Here is an 18,530-nt window from a genome sequence, read left to right on the forward strand (position 1 = left end):
CTTTCTTTATTTTTGAGATGGAGTCTCACTCTGTCACCCAGGCTGGAGTGCAATGGCATGATCTCAGCAACCTCCACCTCCTGGGTTCAAGAGATTCTCCTGCCTCGGCCTCCTAAGTAGCTGGGATTACAGATGCGCAACTACTATGCCTGGCTATTTTTTGTATTTTTAGTAGAGACAGGGTTTCACCATGTTGGTCAGGCTGGTCTCGAACTCCTGACCTCATGATCTGCCCACCTTGGCTTCCCAAAGTGCTGGGGTTACAGGCATGAGCCCCCGTGCTCAGCAAAGGCATTTCTTCAAATGTGCAGCACTTGGGAAGGGCTACACATCTGACATGAGCACTGCCTGCTTTCTTGGGCTTACTGGTCATCCCTGAGTAGGCTGCTGGCTGATGAGCCCTAGAACAGGCAGACCCTTCGAGAGCACTGTGGTCCAGGCTCTGAGCATTCGCAAGCCAGCTTGAGGGCACCAGGTAGGCAAGAAACCCAAAACTGGAGCAGGAAAAAAGTGAAAGAGGTGAGATGTAGGCAAAAATCAGGTATCCACTTCTGAGTCAAAATCTTGCACATCAGACTAAAATTTAGGACATCTACCTTCTCTTACACTTGAGTTCTTTTAGGATCTGCATCTCAGTACACCTGAATTATTTTAGAATCCTAATCCCTTGGCGCTGTGCTGTGTCTGTCATAAGCCACTATAACAAAGTGCCTGGTAGCACTCCCTGCTTCAGGGAGAGACACGATGAAGGCGCCGCCCCTTCTGAGCACCTAAAGGGAGAGGATCAACAACACGCGACCAAACAAATCTCCCTTACTGGCAGGAGAAGGCGGTAACAGCAACTGAGTGCAGACTGTCCCCATAAGTTTGGGGGAGGCAGAGCTTTTATCTTCAATCTCTGGTCAAACTGAGCTCAAATGGACCAAAATAACTTAGAGCTCAAAAAGGTATATATTTTATATTTCTGAATTCCCCAAGCTCTTCTTACTTAGGGCAATAATTCCTTTCTAGACTTTGGAATGTCAACTGGCAGGAAGAAACTAGTCCATCCTCCTTTTGATGGGTGAGAAAAATAAGGCACAATTTAGACAAGAGCCTTGAACAAGGTCAAGGGCTAACTGCAGGGTCAGCATTGAACTTGAACCCCAGAGGATCTGTCCAGGACCTTCCTGCCTATAGCAGAGAGTTATTAACTTGATTTTGAAATTATTTTTGACAATTGTAAGAAAAAGCTAAATAGCACCTGAGGATATCAAACCAATTCTGATTTTTAGGAGCTAGAATAAGTTTCTACCTTAATATGAATTACAAATATTTTCCTAAAGGTAGAAACCACCTGTGTTAGTCTATTTATGCTGCTGTTTTTAAAACTATCACAGACTGGGTAATTTATAATCAATAGAAACTTATTTCCCACAGTTCTGGAGGCTGGGGAATCCAAGATCAAGGTGCCAGCCTTGATGTCTACAGAGGGTTGCTCTCTGCTTCCAATATGGCGCCATGTGGCTGTGTCCTCACATGGCAGAGGGCAGAAGGCCAAGACTGGAAAACTCTCTCTGAAGCCTCTTTTCAGTGGTACTAACCCATTCATGAGGCACAGCCCTCTTGACTTAACTGCTTTCTACAAGGCCACACTTCTTAATACCACCACACTACAGATTCAGTTTCAACATGAATTTTGGTGGGGATACCACATTCAAACCCTAGTATTACCCTGGAGTGATCTGTGATCGGCTACTATAATTCAAATAAATCTACTTTGGGCTTAAACTGAAACATCACATTTCTGTGCTCCATACAGAACATGCACTAACAATAGCCAAAAGGTGGCAATGACCCAAATGTCCATCAACAGATGAATGGATAAATAAAATACAGAATATACACACAATAGATTATTATTCGGCCTTAAAGAATGAAAATCAGATACCTGCTATAACACGGATGCACCTTGGAAGATATTATGCTGAGTAAAATAAGCCAAACACAAAAGGACAAATATGTGATGCTATGTATATGCGGTACCTAGAGTAGTCAAATTCACAGTGAAAGAAATGAGAATGGTGGTTACCAGGGGCTGGGTGGGGGGAAGGGAAAAGGAAGTTAGCGTTTAATGGCCATAGGGTTTCAGTTTGGGAAGATGAAAAAGTTCTGAAGATGGATGGCGGTGACGGCTGTACAACAATGTGAATGTACTTAATGCTACTAAACTGTATACTTAAAAATGGTTAAAATGCACCGGGTGTGGTGGCTCACGCCTATAATCCCAGCACTTTGGGAGGCCAAGGCAGGCAGATCACCTGAGGTCAGAATTTCGAGACCAGCCTGGCCAACACAGTGAAACCCTGTCTCTACTAAAAATACAAAAATTAGCCGGGCATGGTGGCGTGCACCTGTAATCCCAGCTACTTGGGAGGCTGAGGCAGGAGAATTGCTTGAACCCCAGAAGCGGAGGTTGCAGTGAGCCGAGATTGCACCACTGCACTCCATCCTGGGCGAGAGAGCAAGACTCTGTCTCAAAAACACGAGAAAAAAAAAAAGGTTAAAATAGTAATTTTGTTATAAATTATGTATAATTTACCACGACAAAGAAAAAAATGCACTAAATCTTTAGAAACACTCAAAATATTTCATTTTCTAAATCTGTTCTTTTTTTATTCTGCAAATTTATATCAGGCACTGGCAAGGATTGTTTTAGGTTCTGGGTATATAATAGCGATGAATAAACCAAGTCCCTGCTCTGATGAATATCTAGGGGCTGGGGTGGGGTACAGGCAGGCAATAAACAAATAAGCATGTATATGTCTGGTGGAAACTGGGTAATGGAAAGAATGAAAAGAGCAGCCAGGGGACAGGGGGTGGTGCAGAGGCTGGTTGAGCGGGTGGAGGCTATGTTGTACAGGGTGGTCAAGGAAGACCTCTCTGATCCGTGACATTTGAGCTGAGACACAAAGGGACAGAGTGCTCCAGGCTGACGACACAGCCCAGAAGAGGCTGGTGAGGCTGCAACAGGGCAGGGAGAGAGGAGGTCATAAGGAGGGCTGGAGCACAGAGCTACTTCTTCAGTTTCTCATAAACTTTTAAAAGGACCGTTTATAGGTCAGTATAGAAATATTTCCTCTACCATCCATGTGTCTTTCATTTGCCTTAAAAATGAACAGAAAAAACAACTCTTACATCTTCTGAAAGAGGCGTTTGTAAGGGCAGCCCGCAGACTGCAGAGACTGCATGCATCTCCCATTGCTAGTGCGCCCTCCAGTGCCTCACTATGAAAACAGCACTTGCATGAGGTTTTCTGTTTGCTTTTTTCCCATTTCCTAAACTTTTGTTTTTGGCCACAAAATAATGTGGGCATATCTTCCTTCTCACAAAGAATACTGTGAGATTAAATAAGACAAGTCAAGTGTATGCTTTCAAACAAGCCTGCACTACTTGCAAAGTGGTACAAAGTATATGTGTGCAATGATGTTTTTAATGACCATATAAACTTTAAAAAGGTCCAGAGAGGCCCTTATTAAATAAAAAAAAAAAGTGTCGATTTTTAGCAATGTAGGAATTTGAGTTAAACAGTGAACACAGTCTTCCACTAAACTAAGACCCGCATTTTACTGGGGGTGCAAAGAGGACAGTGAAGTAGCAAGTATTGTCTTTTACACTTTTCAATATTTGGGGTTCTGAATTGTCCTGCAAATACAGATACCACGGTCATTCTTCCTTCTCATTTAGACACAGTGGGGAGAAACAGTCAAGACAGACTTGCCCACGCCAAGTATCCTATTAAAACAGAATCCTTACTTTCTAAGGAAACTTTCATTCCTTTATTATTAACACTATTATTTTTTAGATGGAGTCTCTCTCTGTCACCCAGGCTGGAGTGCAGTGGTGTGATCTCGGCTCACTGCAACCTCCACCTCCTGGGTTCAAGCAATTCTCCTGCCTCAGCCCTCTGAGTAGTCGGGACTACAGGCATGCACCAGCATACCTGGCTAATTTTTGTATTTTTAGTAGAGATGGGGTATCACCACCCTGGCCAGGCTGGTCTTGAACTCCTGACCTCAAGTGATCCTCCCACTTCAGCCTCCCAAAGTGCTGGAATTACAGGTACAAGCCACGATGCCTGGCCCATTCCTTTATTATTAAATACAGCACCTCTGCCAATCTCAAAGACCTAACTAAGAGAAAGATGTTAACATGTGGTATAGCTCAGAAGAGGTAAACCTTCATGGCCATTTACAGAAACACCCATGGGCGGGGCCAGTGTGTCAGCCAAGGCTGCCAAGGGAAGAGCCGCCGCAGTAGCCAACAGGCCTTTTTAGGTCTGGTGCTGCCGGTTAGGTGACCTGCATGACAGTCTGTGCCTGCTTCAGTGTGCATGGTTCTCCTAATGCAAGGAAACGGGACAGACGAGCCTCCAAAAGGCATACACCACTGAGGTATATATCGGTACCTCTTTGTGGAGGGTGATTTGACAGAAAGCATCAAAAGGCTTCAAATGAGTATATCCAGCAAGTTCACATATGGAAATTTACCTCCAAATACTTAAGTAAGGGTATCCACAGAGATTTGGGGATAGGAACATTTATCTCTGCATTTCCCAAGAAAACCTGGAAACAGACTAAATGAACAACTGTGGTTATATACATACAAATATGTATGTGCTAGAGTCACGTGGAACAATAGTAAACATCATCACTGCTCCTAGATTAACATCCTTAAATGTAAACAAAACATACAATCAGCTGGGTGTAGTCACACATGGCTTCAGATGTAGCTACTAGAGAGACTGAGGAAGAAGGGCCACTGGTGTCCAGGAAGTCAAACCCGCAGTGAGCTATGATAACACCTGCAAATAGCCACCACATTCCAGTCTGGGCAACATAGCTACACCCAGTCTTAAAATAATAACAATAATAATCAAAGCAGCTAAATTAACAACTGTTCTAACCCTGGTTTATGGTGGGGAGGATGGGGTGAGAAAGGAAGGTAGGAAGGAGGGAACGAATCTCAAGTCTTTATCATTCAAGTGAGTTATGTAATTGATAAGCTATAATACATTCAAGTAGCAACATGAAATAAATTAAACCTGTTTGAATTACAGTGGATTTAAATTCATATCCAAGTGACCTATATGAAAACACAAATATCATTTCCTTGATATCTTCTTTATTGCCCAATGAAATTCTAAACCTGACAGTAAGGTGAGCAATGTGTGGAATTAATGAGCAATGTGTAACGGCAGAACACAGCTCCAGCTGTAGTCAGGGTAGGAAAAAATGTTGTTTCCATAATTAACAACTTTTTAGATCTTCAATTAATTAAACCTGCCAATAGCCTTGCCCCAAGGAGCCCAGCTTTCTTCTCCCAGCCTTCTTAGAAACCTGCATTCCTAAAATCTCAGCCACCAGCACCTATGGGCTTCCTCACAGGGAGTCACGCATAAAACGGCAACTCCTACAGAGTGGCCACCACAACATTTAGTTAGGAAACTGTGTGACCAAAGGCTGGTTTCAGAAAATACACCAGTCAGACCCGGGCTGTTCCAAAGCTATCACTGGAGACTGCTGGTGCTGAGCAGTGTCAGCTGCCCTGAGGGCACTCCCTATGGATATGGGTCATGTCTTGGGACAGGTGCATCCACCGCCTTGTCTACGTCCTCACCTTTGAAGCTTAGGGTGTGCCTCCTGAGAACACTCCACCTGCAGATATCCTGGTTATTAGCAACTGACTACCATGAAGTATTTCTAGATGAATAAAGCCCTCCTGCCACTCAAACATTCTGCAGAATACGGGCACTAAGGAGAGTTCCTTGCAAGGACAGAGTCTTCACAGAGGCCACAGATACTCAGTCGAGTCAGGTCAAGCATGTGGCATGAAACTGTTCTCAACTCCCCTCTGGATCCACGGGACAGAGAGAGGGAGGGAGGGATCTCTGCAGTCAAGAGTTGATCTTCAATTCAGGCCCCAGCCTCCCCCTGACTCCTTGGCCTCTCCCACAGAAAGCATGTGGGTGGCCCTGTGTCCTCTAGGCTAGTATGTACACGATGGCTGTGGTCCACGGTAAAACTCTACCAGAGGATAACGGTACGGAGAAGCACGAGCCCCACACAGCTGCAACAGAGCCAGAGGTCAAGGTGAGGTTGTTCAGCAGGCATGGTGCAGCTGAGTGTTGGCAGAGATCTCCCTCGCAGCTGCACCTGCCCTGGCAGGCCCATGCACATGGTGCCTCCCAATTCGGACCCAGCCACACAGCCAGTTCTTGCTCACCAGTTTGGCTGCTGCCCACTGGTTTCTGCTCAGGGAAATCTGATTTGCCACCAATTCCACTGTCCAGCCCAGGTATGTTCCCCATCCCCAGGCTACTCCTGGTCTGCACACTGTGCATACGCCTGCCTTCCTGGTGTTGCCTGCTCCCGCACGGTCTCCTCTCTTTTCTCTCCAGCCCCAGTCTGAGCAGTGGCCTTTTTTTCTCCATTAAAGCATTCTGTATACTCTCTCTCTCCGTTCTAGAATAGAGGCCATTCCAGAAGACTCTTGCTCTAGTTCTTGAATCTGTGGTCTACCATCTTGGACCACGGGTCTTTCATTCTTTCTCTCAGCTTCTGTCCATTACTTTCCTTCTGGGCTCTGTCTCCTGCCCTGCATTCATCCTCTCCAACTCCATCCTCCGTCCTGTTCCTAGTAAGTACCCCTCTTCATCCACAGCCCTTTACTTCTCCACCTCTATGGTGAATAGCCATCCTGGCCTGCCGGGACCTAAGAGGTTCCTGGGAACACAGGACATTCTATGCTAAAACCAGGACAGCCCCAGGCAATTGAGAGGGTTGGCCCCGCTACCTCCCAGGACCATTTAAAGTGACTTTCTGCCTCACAATCTAAAATATCATTTTTGTTTACACATCCCCACCAGCCATTTGAGCAACTGAAGTCAACTTCTAATGATGCCAATAAACATTTAAAAATGTCTAACACTTCACATTGGCCTTTTAATACCAGTACAAGTAGCAAAGAACACACATTCATCCTTACTCTGAGTGAGTTCTTTTCAATGTGACCATTTTTCCATCTCTCAATGTTTACCCTGCCTCCTTTTTAGTGAGGTTTCTCCCCTTTCTCATTCACTGCTTCCATTCTTCTCTGCCTTTCTCTCCCCATCGCTCCTTCTCCCGCCTCTGTCCTCCCTTTGGGTCCCTTCCCTCCCTTTTTCCCTTAGTGGCCTCACAGTAGTACAGAGGGACAGTAATGGTTGTCACAGTAACCTCAGGAGACTTCAAAGATGAAGCCAACCCTACAAAAGGCCTACTGGGACCCTGACAGGTAGCCCCATCCAGGCCCCTCAGCCACTTTCCATGGCTCCGCTGCCTCGTCACACACTGTTCCCTTACTATTGATCCAGAGTCTCAGGTACTTAGCTTGTAGTTGTCATCTCTCTAAACTGTCTTCATCCGGTTTTTTTCTTTACCAGATTCCTCTCTACTATGGCACTGCAAAACATGAAGCACCATCCCGGCACATTCCTTGGCTGCTACCACTGAACACATACAGCCAGGGAGCCATTTTTCTTTTGGAGTCTTACTACTGATCATTGTAGAAAACATACCATATATCAGAACATCAACATAAGAAAACATATCAGAATATCAACATGATAAATGAAAAGAGATTATAGGTATCAGAAATCCTGCAAAATTTGCTAGAGGGAATTAAAACAATCCTTAGAGGAAATTTTTTTATTATTATTATTACTATTTTCAATAGAGCCTTGCTCTGTCACCCAGGCTAGAGTGCAGTGGTATGATCTCAGCTCACTGGAACCCCAAATCCCCAGGCTCAAGCAATCCTCCCACCTCAGCATCCCAAGTGGCTAGGATCACAGGCATAAGCCATCACATCCAGCTAATTTTTAAAAAATTTTTGTAGAGGCAGCATCTCACTATGTTGCCCAAGCTGGACTTGAACTCCTGGCTACAAGTGATCCTCCCACCTCAGACTCCCAAAGTGCTGGGATTTCAGATGTAAGCTACCAAGCATGGCTGAAAAGTAATTACTAAGTACTTATATTTAAAAAGTAGTCCCCAGATGAGTGCAGTGACTCACATCAGTAATCCCAGAACTTTGGGAGGCTGAGGTGGTGGTGGATTGCTTGAATCCAGGAGTTCAAGACCAGTCTGCACAACATGGCAAAACCCCATCTCTACAAAACATACAAAAATTAGCCACACATGGTAGCTAATGCCTGTTGTCCCCACTATTTGGGAGGCTGAGGCAGGAGGACTGTTTGAGCCTGAATGTGGAGAGCCAAAATTTCAACATTGCACTCCAGCCTGGGTGACAGAGCAAGACCTTGTCTCAAAAAAAAAAGTAGAAAGGTCTAAAATTAATTATCTAAATTTCCACCTTAAAAAACTAAAGGGCAAATTAAACCCAATGTAAGCTGAAGGCAGGAAATAATAAAGATGAGACAGAAATCAATGGAATAAAAAACAGAAAAAAATAGAGAAAAATGCAATAAAACTCGATCCAGACTGATCAAAAAAATGAAAAACAGAAAAAAGAACGACAAACATCAGAGATGTAAGAGGACACATCACTATGTACGACACAAACAGCAAGGAGATGACAGACTAGAGGCAGGGGTAAGGATTAATTTGCAAAGGGGCTCCAGAGAATTTAGGGCATGATAGAAATTTGGAGGGGGGCCTAAAACTGATTGTAGTGATAGGCCTATAAACTTATTAGAAATTATTTAACCATACACTTACAAAGGGTAAATTGTGTGGTATATACCTTCATAGAGCTGTAAGAAAAAGGATAAGGAATTAGCATGAACAACTCTAGGTACATGAATTTGACAACTTAGATGAAATTGACATAGTCCTTCAAAGATACAAACTACCAAAGCTTACTCAAGAAGAACCAGACAACCTGAATAGCAATATGTCTATTAAAGAAACTGAATTTGTAGTTTAACACTTTTTCCAGAAAGAAACCTGCAGGTGCAAACAATTACAGGCAAAATCTTACCAATTTTACACAAACAGTTCTAGGAAATAGAAGTGGGAACTCTCCAATACATCCTGTGTGGTCACGCGGCCATCATCGTCCTAATACCAAACCCAGGCCAAGACGGTATCAGAAAACTATAGGCTAATATTCCTTATGAACACACAAATAATTTTAACAAAATTTTAGCACATTCAATCCAAACAATACATCATGATCAGTGGGGTTTATTCCAGGAATGCAATGGTCAGCTTAACTTTTACAAAGTCAATCACTGTAATTCACCATATTAACACACTGAAGAAGAAAAGCCTTATGATCAATGCAATGGATGCTGAAAACAAAATTATAAATTCAAATCCATTCTTGATCAAAATTCTATGCAGGCTGACTTCAGCAAAAACTACAGAAAAAGGACCTTTGAAAATCTCATCTTCCATAAAATTAATGACAATATTGGCAAAAATTGTCAGAACCAACTTTTTCAGAATTCTGGAAATTAAAGACTCGCAGCGATATAGGGATCATTTATTCAAGATAAATGGATGACTCTCTGTAAGAACAGCAATTTGGGGGTTTTAGTTTACCCTATCCTTCCTCCCCAGCTCTGTGGTAGACTTGAAAATCAACAGCCTCCATCACAGTGGAAACCAGCAGCATGGCAGCCACTAGAGGGGGAAAGCCCCATTTCTGGAAAATGTCACTATTTGACCTGTCTTGTGGTTCCTTGGAAGACCCCACTTGCACAGCTATCTTTATTTGACCTGACTCAGAGCTTGCACAGTGGGAATAGTATTTTCTCATAGGGCATTTGTCCAATCAGAAGTACTTATTTACCATCACAGCTACTTGACATGGAAGATAACAGGGCGAACAACAGGCTAACCAAAATGCTTAAAAAGCAAAAATGAAGAACGAGATCTCCACTGTAGGGCTCTGAAAAGTTGTCACATGTTCCTGAGACTCTAGGAGGCCATGCACATGTGCAGGGCAGTATTCCCGCTAAGGAAAGACCTTAAGTGCTCATGTCTAGCTAACCTTCAGTCTCTGTAAGCAGGAAGTGGAAGCAAAGGCAGAGTAGCAAACTGGCTGAATGTTGAAGACACGTCCTGACACACACAGAGTCCCTCAGCAAAGACTAGGAGACTTATTGGTTCCAGGAATTTAAATAAATCTTTATCTAATTGTTAGACTACTAAGCTAACCAAGCAGAGACTTCAATAGTTGCACACGACAAAGAACACAATGCAGAATTAGTTTATTAAAGTCACTAAGCAAACAGCAACAACAATAAACCTGGGAAAAGGGGGAAATCTGATTTCCAGAGTTGCCCCATTATGTTGCTTAAAATGTCCAGTTTTCAACAAAAACGTACAAGACATGCAAAGAAACAAGAAAGTATGATCCATATGCAAAGAAAAACAGTAGTCTTTACAAACTGTCCCTGCGGAGTCCAGATGTTGGACTTACTAGTTAAATCAGCTATTTAAAGTATGCTCAAAAAACTAAAGGAAACTATGTATAAAGAACTGAAGGAAGGCTGGGCATGGTGGCTCACGCCTGTATAATCCCAGCATTTTGAGAGGCCAAGGCAGGCGGATCACCTGAGGTCAGGAGTTTGAGACCAGCCTGACCAACACAGAGAAACACCGTCTCTACTAAAAATACAAAATTAGCCGGGTGTGGTGGTACATGCCTGTAATCCCAGCTACTCGGGAGACTGAGGCAGGAGAATTGCTTGAACCCAGCAGGCAGAGGTTGCAGTGAGCCGAGGTTGAGCCATGGCATTCCAGCCTGGGCAACAACAGTGAAACTCAGTCTCAAAAAAAAAAAAAATTAAGGAGGTCAGGTGCAGTCGTTCATGCCTGGAATCCCACTACTTTAGACGCCAATGCAAGAGGATCATTTGAACCCAGGAGTTCAAGACCACCCTGGGCAACACAGCAAGACTCTATCTCTTCAAAAACTTTAAAAATTACCTGGGCATGGTGGTGTGTGCCTGTAGTCCCAGCTACTGGGGAGGAGGTTGAGGCAGGAGGATCACTTGAGCCCAGGAGCTGGAGGCTGCACTGAGCTATGATCTCACCACTGCACTCCAGCCTGAAGACTCTGTCTCAAAAAAAAAAAGAAAGAAAGAAAAAAGAACTAAAGGAAAATATGAGAATGATGTTTCAGTACTTAAGAGAATATCAATAAAGAGAAACGATAGAAAAGGGCCGGGTATGGCAGCTCATGCCTGCATTCCCAACACTATGAGAGACAGAGGCGGGCAGATCGCTTGAGCCCAGTTAGAGACCAGCCTGGGCAACATGGCAAAACCCCATCCCTACAATAAATATAAACAATTAGCCATGTGCGGTGGCACACTCCTGTAGTCTCAGCTATGTGAGAGGCTGAGGTGGGAGGATAGCTTGAGCCCAGGAGGCAGAGGTTGTAGTGAGCCGAGACTGCACCACTACACTCCGGTCTGGGTGACAGAGTGAGACTCAGTCTCCAAAAAGAAAAGTTCTGATTAAAACGAAAATGATTTGAGCTGGAAGAGGGAGGAATCAGCAAACCTAAAGACAAGTCAATTGACATTATCCAGCCTGAGAAACAGAAAGAAAACAGAACAGTCTCAAGGACCTGTGGGGTTCCATCAACTACACCAACATATACACAATGGGAGCCTCAGAAGGAGAAGAGAGGGATAAAAGAACAGACTTCTTTGAGAAAACAATAGCCAAAACCTCTCCAAATTTGATGTATACACATCCAAGAAACTCAACAAACTTCCAAGGAGGATAAACTCAGAACCACACATATCATGATAAAACCACTGAAAGACCAAGAAAAAGAGAAAATCTTGCAAGCAAAGAAAATGACTCATCACTTACATAGAACCCTGATACGATTAACATCTGAATTCTCATGAGAAAAACAGAAGCAAGAAGACAGTGAGATAATACACTTTAAAATGCTCAAAGGAAAAAAATTTCCAATCAAGAATCCTATATCCAGCATGTAGACATGAGAATGGAGCCAGTGTGCTAAGGTGGGGAGAAGAGCACAGCGAGTTTACCCCGCAACATGCTGGCGTGGGGACTGGGTGTGCTCACCGGACCCACTACTGAACAGGCCGCAGAGGCTGGCCCCCTCAAAAGGAGCCAGAAAAGGGCCCTTCTGGACCAGCCTGGGTGCACTGCCTGAGCTGCTCCTCTGGGGCCAGGGGTGACTCCCAGAGCCAGGACCCTGTGTCCGGGGCAGTGGAGGAAATGGGAAAGTGGGATACATAAGACTAGGTGGGTCCTCCCACAGGACATGGGTGTCTGAAGAGGCACAGTACAATAAGAAGTAAGAAGTTCTAGACCAGGCCGGGTGCGGTGGCTCATGCCTGCAATCCCAGCACTTCAGGAGGCTGAGCCTGGCATATCACTTGAGGTCAGGGGTTTGAGACCGGCCTGGCCAACATGGCGAAACCCCGCCTCTACTAAAAATTTAGCCAGCTGGGCGTGGTGGTCCCAGCCACTCAGAAGGTTGAGGCATGAGAATCGCTTGAACCTGGGGAGCGGGAGGTTGCAGTGAGCCGAGATCGCACCACCGCACTCCAGACTGGGTGACAAAGTGAGACTCTGTCTCAAAAAAATATAAATGAATGAATGAATGAATGAAGTGCCAGACTCTCTCACTACTGGTCATAGGGCTTTGAGAATCACTTAACCTTTCTGACCCTTTCATCTTTATAAACATGACACCCAACTTCTTCACATGGTGGTGAAGGGAATCAAATGAAACCGTGTATGTGCACATACCTAGACGATGGGCAAGTGCTAGACCAGCGGTTCTCAAAGTGTAGTCCAAAGACACGTGGGGGGTCCCTAAGACCCTTTGAGAGGGTCTGCTTGGTCCTCCCTTTCCCAACTAATATCTCCATCTGCGTGAGTTCAGATTTCTTTCAAACCCTTCCTCAAAAACAGCTGATATGAGACTCCAGTAGTCCTTTATTAAACCAAAGAAATTTTCAATAATATTAAAACCATGAGCCAATTTTCTTTTAATAGATAATTTCATTAAAGTGTTATTTGTATTAAAAGTTAATGGGTTTGTTATTAAGTGAATATTTTTTAAATTTCTGGTTTAATTCCTCATACCATAAAAATCAATAGATATAAGCAAAGGCTTTGGGGGTCCCCAAATTATTTTCAGGCGTGTAAACAAGTCCTGAGACCAAACCGTTTGGGAACAGCTATGTTAAATGAACGCAGGTGTTTTGCACCAGGCGAGCCGCCTCTCAGAGGAAAAGATTGGGTGTTCACGTTTGCCATTTGTGGGAGGGAGGTAGTTTTGTTTCCTGGGGCCGAGTCCAGGTAACTCGACCGAAGGTGTGTACCCATTTTCCGGGTGCAACAAGGGCCCTCCCACAGGGAGGCGAGGGCAGCAGCGACCTTGGACCAGGTCGAGCCGGCGCCTGGGAGACGCATGGTGCTCCCGTCCGGCTGTGTTCCCGTGAGGGCGTGGGGAGGCCGCGCCCGGCCCGCAGTGCTGCAATGGGAGCCGACCCGCGGCGAGCTGTGCCGGGGCGGCGGGGAACAGGGACCTGCACTCACAGCCTCATGAGCAGCGCCGCCACCGCCGCTCCGCGCGCCGCCCTCCGCAGCAGACGTAGCGCCATCTTCCTGACGCGCGTGCCCCGCCCCTTGCCCTTAGCCACGCCTACAACAAATTCCACGCCCCACGGCCACACCCCCGTCCACTCCCGGCCTCGCTTTCCTCGCCCCGCCCCGCCCCGCCAGCCACGCCCTCCTTCCGTCCAGCATCTGCCCCGCCCCGCGGCGAGTCCGGAGGTCACCTGCCCGGCTCAGCCAAGGTTCAGGACCTTCGTCCCCGCTGTCATGCGGGACAGAGAAGAGGATCTGAATGGATGGCTCCTCTTCGAGCGGCCTCTCTGGTGACCAAATCCAACTCTCTCCGAGCTTCTGAGTGTTTGAGGCAACTGTTGACAGACTGCATTTTCCCAGCCAAAGAGCCAAAATTTCTAGAGATTTCTTTGAAGTTTTTGTTGTTAAAATACCGCCTCACACTTTGTGAGCCCCACCATGTGCATATCTTGGTTAGCAATTAATCAAGAGCGGTCAAAGAGAATGCAGGAAGGCTGCATCCTGGAACACACATACCTTCAATAGGTCAGAACAGCTGTTGCCACTCTCTGAGCAGGGAAAGTGGCAGCAGCTCTTTACTCTGCCCCCTGCAGTCGTTCCGCAGCAGTGAGAACGCCGAGGCGTTAAAACTGGCCGAGCCCTACCCCTGCCTCTTCCTTCTCCTTCCCTGATCCAGCCGGCGTCCACCTGCCGGCCTCCACCTGCCTGGGCCTATGCTACCCCTAACGATGTCTTTTTCTTCGCGCTCTGCAGGTTTCTTTTTCAGCTGTGAAAAAGAATGTTCCATGCTCTAAACTTATACCTGAAACCCTTTCTCAGAACCTTCCAGTGGAAGCTGAATTGTTCTCTTGGATGCAAAAAGCGACCGTTTAAACAAACAAAAGCCTGTTCAGCCAGAGTGGGTTCCAAGATTTGGAAAAGACTGGGAAGGTGGATGCTAAACTTCTGCTGGGCCTAAGAAATTTGTAATATTCCATATCAATAGGAGAAACTGCTCAACCCCTCGGAGCCCTCTCCCAGCTCCCACGCCTTCTCCACCTCAGGCCTCTCCTGTTTACTCCAAATTGGTCACTTTCTTGTCACCACCCCAGTCCCAGCGCCAGTGCCTGGCCCAGCCATACTGAAGCTTGAGGCAAAGGCAATTTCAGTAACACCAAACCTGTCTTTAATTAAAATTTTGATATTTTGCTCATAATGGGATTTTTCCATTATCTTAGTTTTTAGTTTAGAATTTTTTTTTTTTTTTTTTTTTTTTTTTGAGACAGAGTCTTCCTCTGTTGCCCAGGCTGGAGTGCAGTGGCACGATCTCGGCTCATACACTGCAACCTCCACCTCCTAGGCTCAAGTGATTCTCATGTCTCAGCATCCCGAGTAGCTGGGACTACAGACAAGTGCCACCATGCCGGCTAATTGTTTTGTATTTTTAGTAGAGACAGGGTTTCACCATGTTTGCCATGCTAATCTCGAACTCATGGCCTCAAGTGATTCAATCACCTGAGCCTCCTGAAGTGTTGGGCTTACAGGCATGAGCCACCACTCCGGGCCAATATTACTTACCTTAATTACTGAGACTGCTTCTTAAATTTTGCACCCAGGCTGGTGCTGCACTCACCTCACTTAAGTCTGATTCTGGCCATCATCATCCTTTACCTAGATTATTTCAAAGCCTCCTTGCTCCCATTCTTCCCTGCTACAATCACTCCTTTGCCATACAGCCCGGCTGACCTTTTAAAAGCATGACACAGCTCCCAGTTCCAGAGTTGACTTGCTATGTTTTGGTCAAGTTTCTTAAGCTCTCTGTTTCCTCATCTATAAAATGGAGGTATAAATAGTACTCACCTCATAGGGTTGTTATAAGGATAGACTGAATTTACGCATACATAGAGAGAGAGTGCACACAGCCTGGGCAACAAGAGCAAGACTCTGTCTCAAAAAAAAAAAAATCTAAGCAAGTTCTCAGTAGTGTTAACTACTCCTCATTATTATTGTCATTGCATCACTTCCCTTCTTAAAACCCTTTGGTGGGCCAAGTGCAGTGGTGTAATCCCAGCACTTCGGGAGGCCGAGGCAGGCGAATCACGAGGTCAAGTGATTGAGACCATCTTGGCCAACATGGTGAAACCCTGTCTCTACTAAAAACACAAAAATTAGCTGGGCGTGATGGCGCACACCTGTAGTCCCAGCTACTCAGGAGGCTGAGGCACGAGAATTCCTTGAACCTGGGAAGCAGAGGTTGCAGTGAGCTAACGCCACTGCACTCCAGCCTGGGTGACAGCAGGAGACTCCATCTCAAAAAAAAAAAAAGTGCATATATATATATATATATGTATATAATGAAAATGTTCTACCAGCCTCATTACAGTTGAAAGCTGCCATGTAACTAGTTATCCTTATTTAAAATACCTTGGATCTAAAGTAGGTCCTACTGTGACTTATTTGCTAAATGGTTCAATTTCAGATTCTGCTGGAAGAAATTATAGCTATGCCAATTCTCACCAGTAATGGTATGGGGTTGTAGAGTTTCTTCACAAGATTACTGACACATGCGTTTTGCTAATCAGTAGGTAGTTTACCAAAAACTGTTTCCTAATCCTAGTACATGTTTAAATAAAGCTTTATTAACTTTACCTAGATAGTATATGGGCGTCTGGAGGACACATATATAGTTCGTTTTCACACTGCTATAAAGAGCTGACCCAGAATGGATAATTTATAAAAGAAAGAGCTTTCATTGACTCACAGTTCGGCGTAGCTGGGGAAGCCACAGGAAACTTACAATCATGACGGAAGGTGAAGGGAAAGCAAGGCACCTTCTTCACAAGGTGGCAAGAAGGAGAATGAATGCAGGAAGAACTACCAAACTCACTGAGTTCTCAGATCTCGTGAGAACTCACTCACTATCACGAGAACAGCATGGGGGAAACTGCCCCCATGACTCAATGCCCTCCACCTGGTCTCTCCCTTGATTGGGGGATTATAGGGATTACAATTCAAGATGAGACTTTGATGGGGACACAGCCAAACGATATTCACATATTCCAGATATAATAGAGAAAGGGATCCAGAGTTCCTCCTTTAGGGCAGTCAAATCTGTCTTTACTCACAGCCTCCAAAACTGAAAAAAAAAGTACCAATTTTCCAAGTGCATTAGAGAGCATGTGAAATGTAGTAGGATGAATAATTCCGAGATCCACTATCCTGTTGAGTTGAGCAGTCTGGAGGAATAGGCACTTGGTGGAGACACAGGAAAGAAGGATGAGGTGGGAGCATACCGGGGATAGGGAGCAGCCCCTTATTCCCTAGAGGTCTGATGTTTCTAGCCTACCCATTCCAGGTTCATGGCTGAGGCACCTGTAATAAAATACAAACTAACAAAAGAAAAACATATGAATGAATTTAATGTAAATTTTACACAACATGGGAGCCTTCGTATAAAAATGAAGACCCAAAGAAAAAGTGACACGTATATTTTTTCATGCTTAGGTTTAATGAGGAGTGGACAGTTGTGGAGAAGTGTGATTGGAGGGCAAAAGCATCTGATCTAATGGTGATAACCTGGAAGGAACTTAGCAAGGCCTGTTTGGTCAGGCTGTTCTCTGTGTCTTCACAGAAAGGGTGTTCCTTTCCTCCACCTAAAGTGGTGGGCACTTATCCACTGAGAATCTTTTAACTGCCAGGTGCAATGGCTCACGCCTGTCATCCCACCACTTGGGGAGGCTGAGCTGGGTGGATCACCTGAGGTCAGGAGTTCAAGACCAGCCTAGCCAACATGGTAAAACCCCGTCTCTACTAAAAATACAAAAAAATCAGCTGGGCGTGGTGGTCCACCTTTGTAATTCCAGCTATTCAGGAGGCTGAGGCAGGAGAATCACTTGAACCTGGGAGGCAGAGGTTGCAGTGAGCCGAGATCACTGCACTCCAGCCTGGGTGATAGAGTGACACTCCGTATAGAAAAAAAAAAAAAAAATCTCATGACCTGCTTCAGGGGAGAAGGACGGGGCAGGAGGAAAGTCAGAGAGAACTTCCTGCTTTTGCTATTTTTCAAATGGCAAGGTGCCATATTTTGAGGAAGTGTGTCTTGAATCCCATCAACTACAATAAAATTTAAAACATTTTGTAGAGATGGATTTTCACTGTCATTGAGGCTGAAGTATAGTGGCATGATCATAGCTCACTGCAGCCTCAAACTCCTGGGTTCCAGCGATCCTCCTGTCTTGAGCTTCCTGAAGAGTTGGGATTACAGGCATGAGCCACTGAGCCTGGCCAAACAATTTTTCGAAGAAGCCATCTGTGTAGTATAAGAGGTAGACAGATAAATGGGAAAAGGATGGATTCTGTGGTCCACTGGTGGTCTGGGGGAAGGGGTACAGAACTGCTGCAATTCCTTCTGTGTAAGAGGGCAAGGAACTGAGGGGCTTTGCAGAGCAGGGAACGGAGACCTGGAATGTCGTGGAGACTGACTCTGAAAGTTTTAGAGGAAGAGTAGAGCAGGCAGAGAGAACACAGCTGGGATCTGAGGGATCATCTGGGACTAGACTGTAAATGATCTGAATGCTCAGATCTTACCAACGTGGCTCTCAGCAATTATATGTCCCCTGAAGAAATTAGTTACATTTTTCACTGCGTGGTCTTATAACTGTGATGATCTTGTAATTGTAATTGTGATAATGAATGAGGAAATAACTCTCACTATTAGTGTTAGAAATATTTGGGTTTTGTATTGGCTCAATTTTTGGCAAATAGGCACACCCAAGGAGACATTGGATGAAAAGATCTAATCAACCTATGGTTTACCGTACCATGTAAATGGCTTTCACGTGGCAAGGAGCAGAAACGATTAAGAAAATGAAGCTGCATTCTTCTTTCGTGATCAACACCAAAGGCTCTTTATCA

The 18,530-nt window shown here is 45.0% G+C and overlaps 1 protein-coding gene across 3 annotated transcripts in view; it reads right to left on the bottom strand.

The window, feature by feature from the left end:
• CLYBL (citramalyl-CoA lyase) overlaps positions 1-13,651 on the bottom strand; it is a 277,851-nt gene extending 264,200 nt beyond the window's left edge. For 2 of the 3 annotated variants that reach the window (XM_064362176.1, XM_064362177.1), the window contains exon 1: positions 12,792-12,928. In XM_064362176.1, the coding sequence (XP_064218246.1) occupies positions 12,792-12,913 (122 nt within the window). In that variant the 5' untranslated portion in view covers positions 12,914-12,928. Of the gene's footprint in view, positions 1-12,791; positions 12,929-13,586 lie in introns of those variants that run through there. The other variant, XM_012440962.2, reaches the window with a different exon arrangement.
• Positions 13,652-18,530: the final 4,879 nt, after the last annotated feature.

The sequence above is a fragment of the Aotus nancymaae genome, unplaced genomic scaffold (genome assembly GCF_030222135.1).
Source record: "Aotus nancymaae isolate 86718 unplaced genomic scaffold, 86718_ANA_hifiasm-v0.15.2.pri h1tg000048l, whole genome shotgun sequence".
Taxonomy (NCBI): domain Eukaryota; kingdom Metazoa; phylum Chordata; class Mammalia; order Primates; family Aotidae; genus Aotus; species Aotus nancymaae.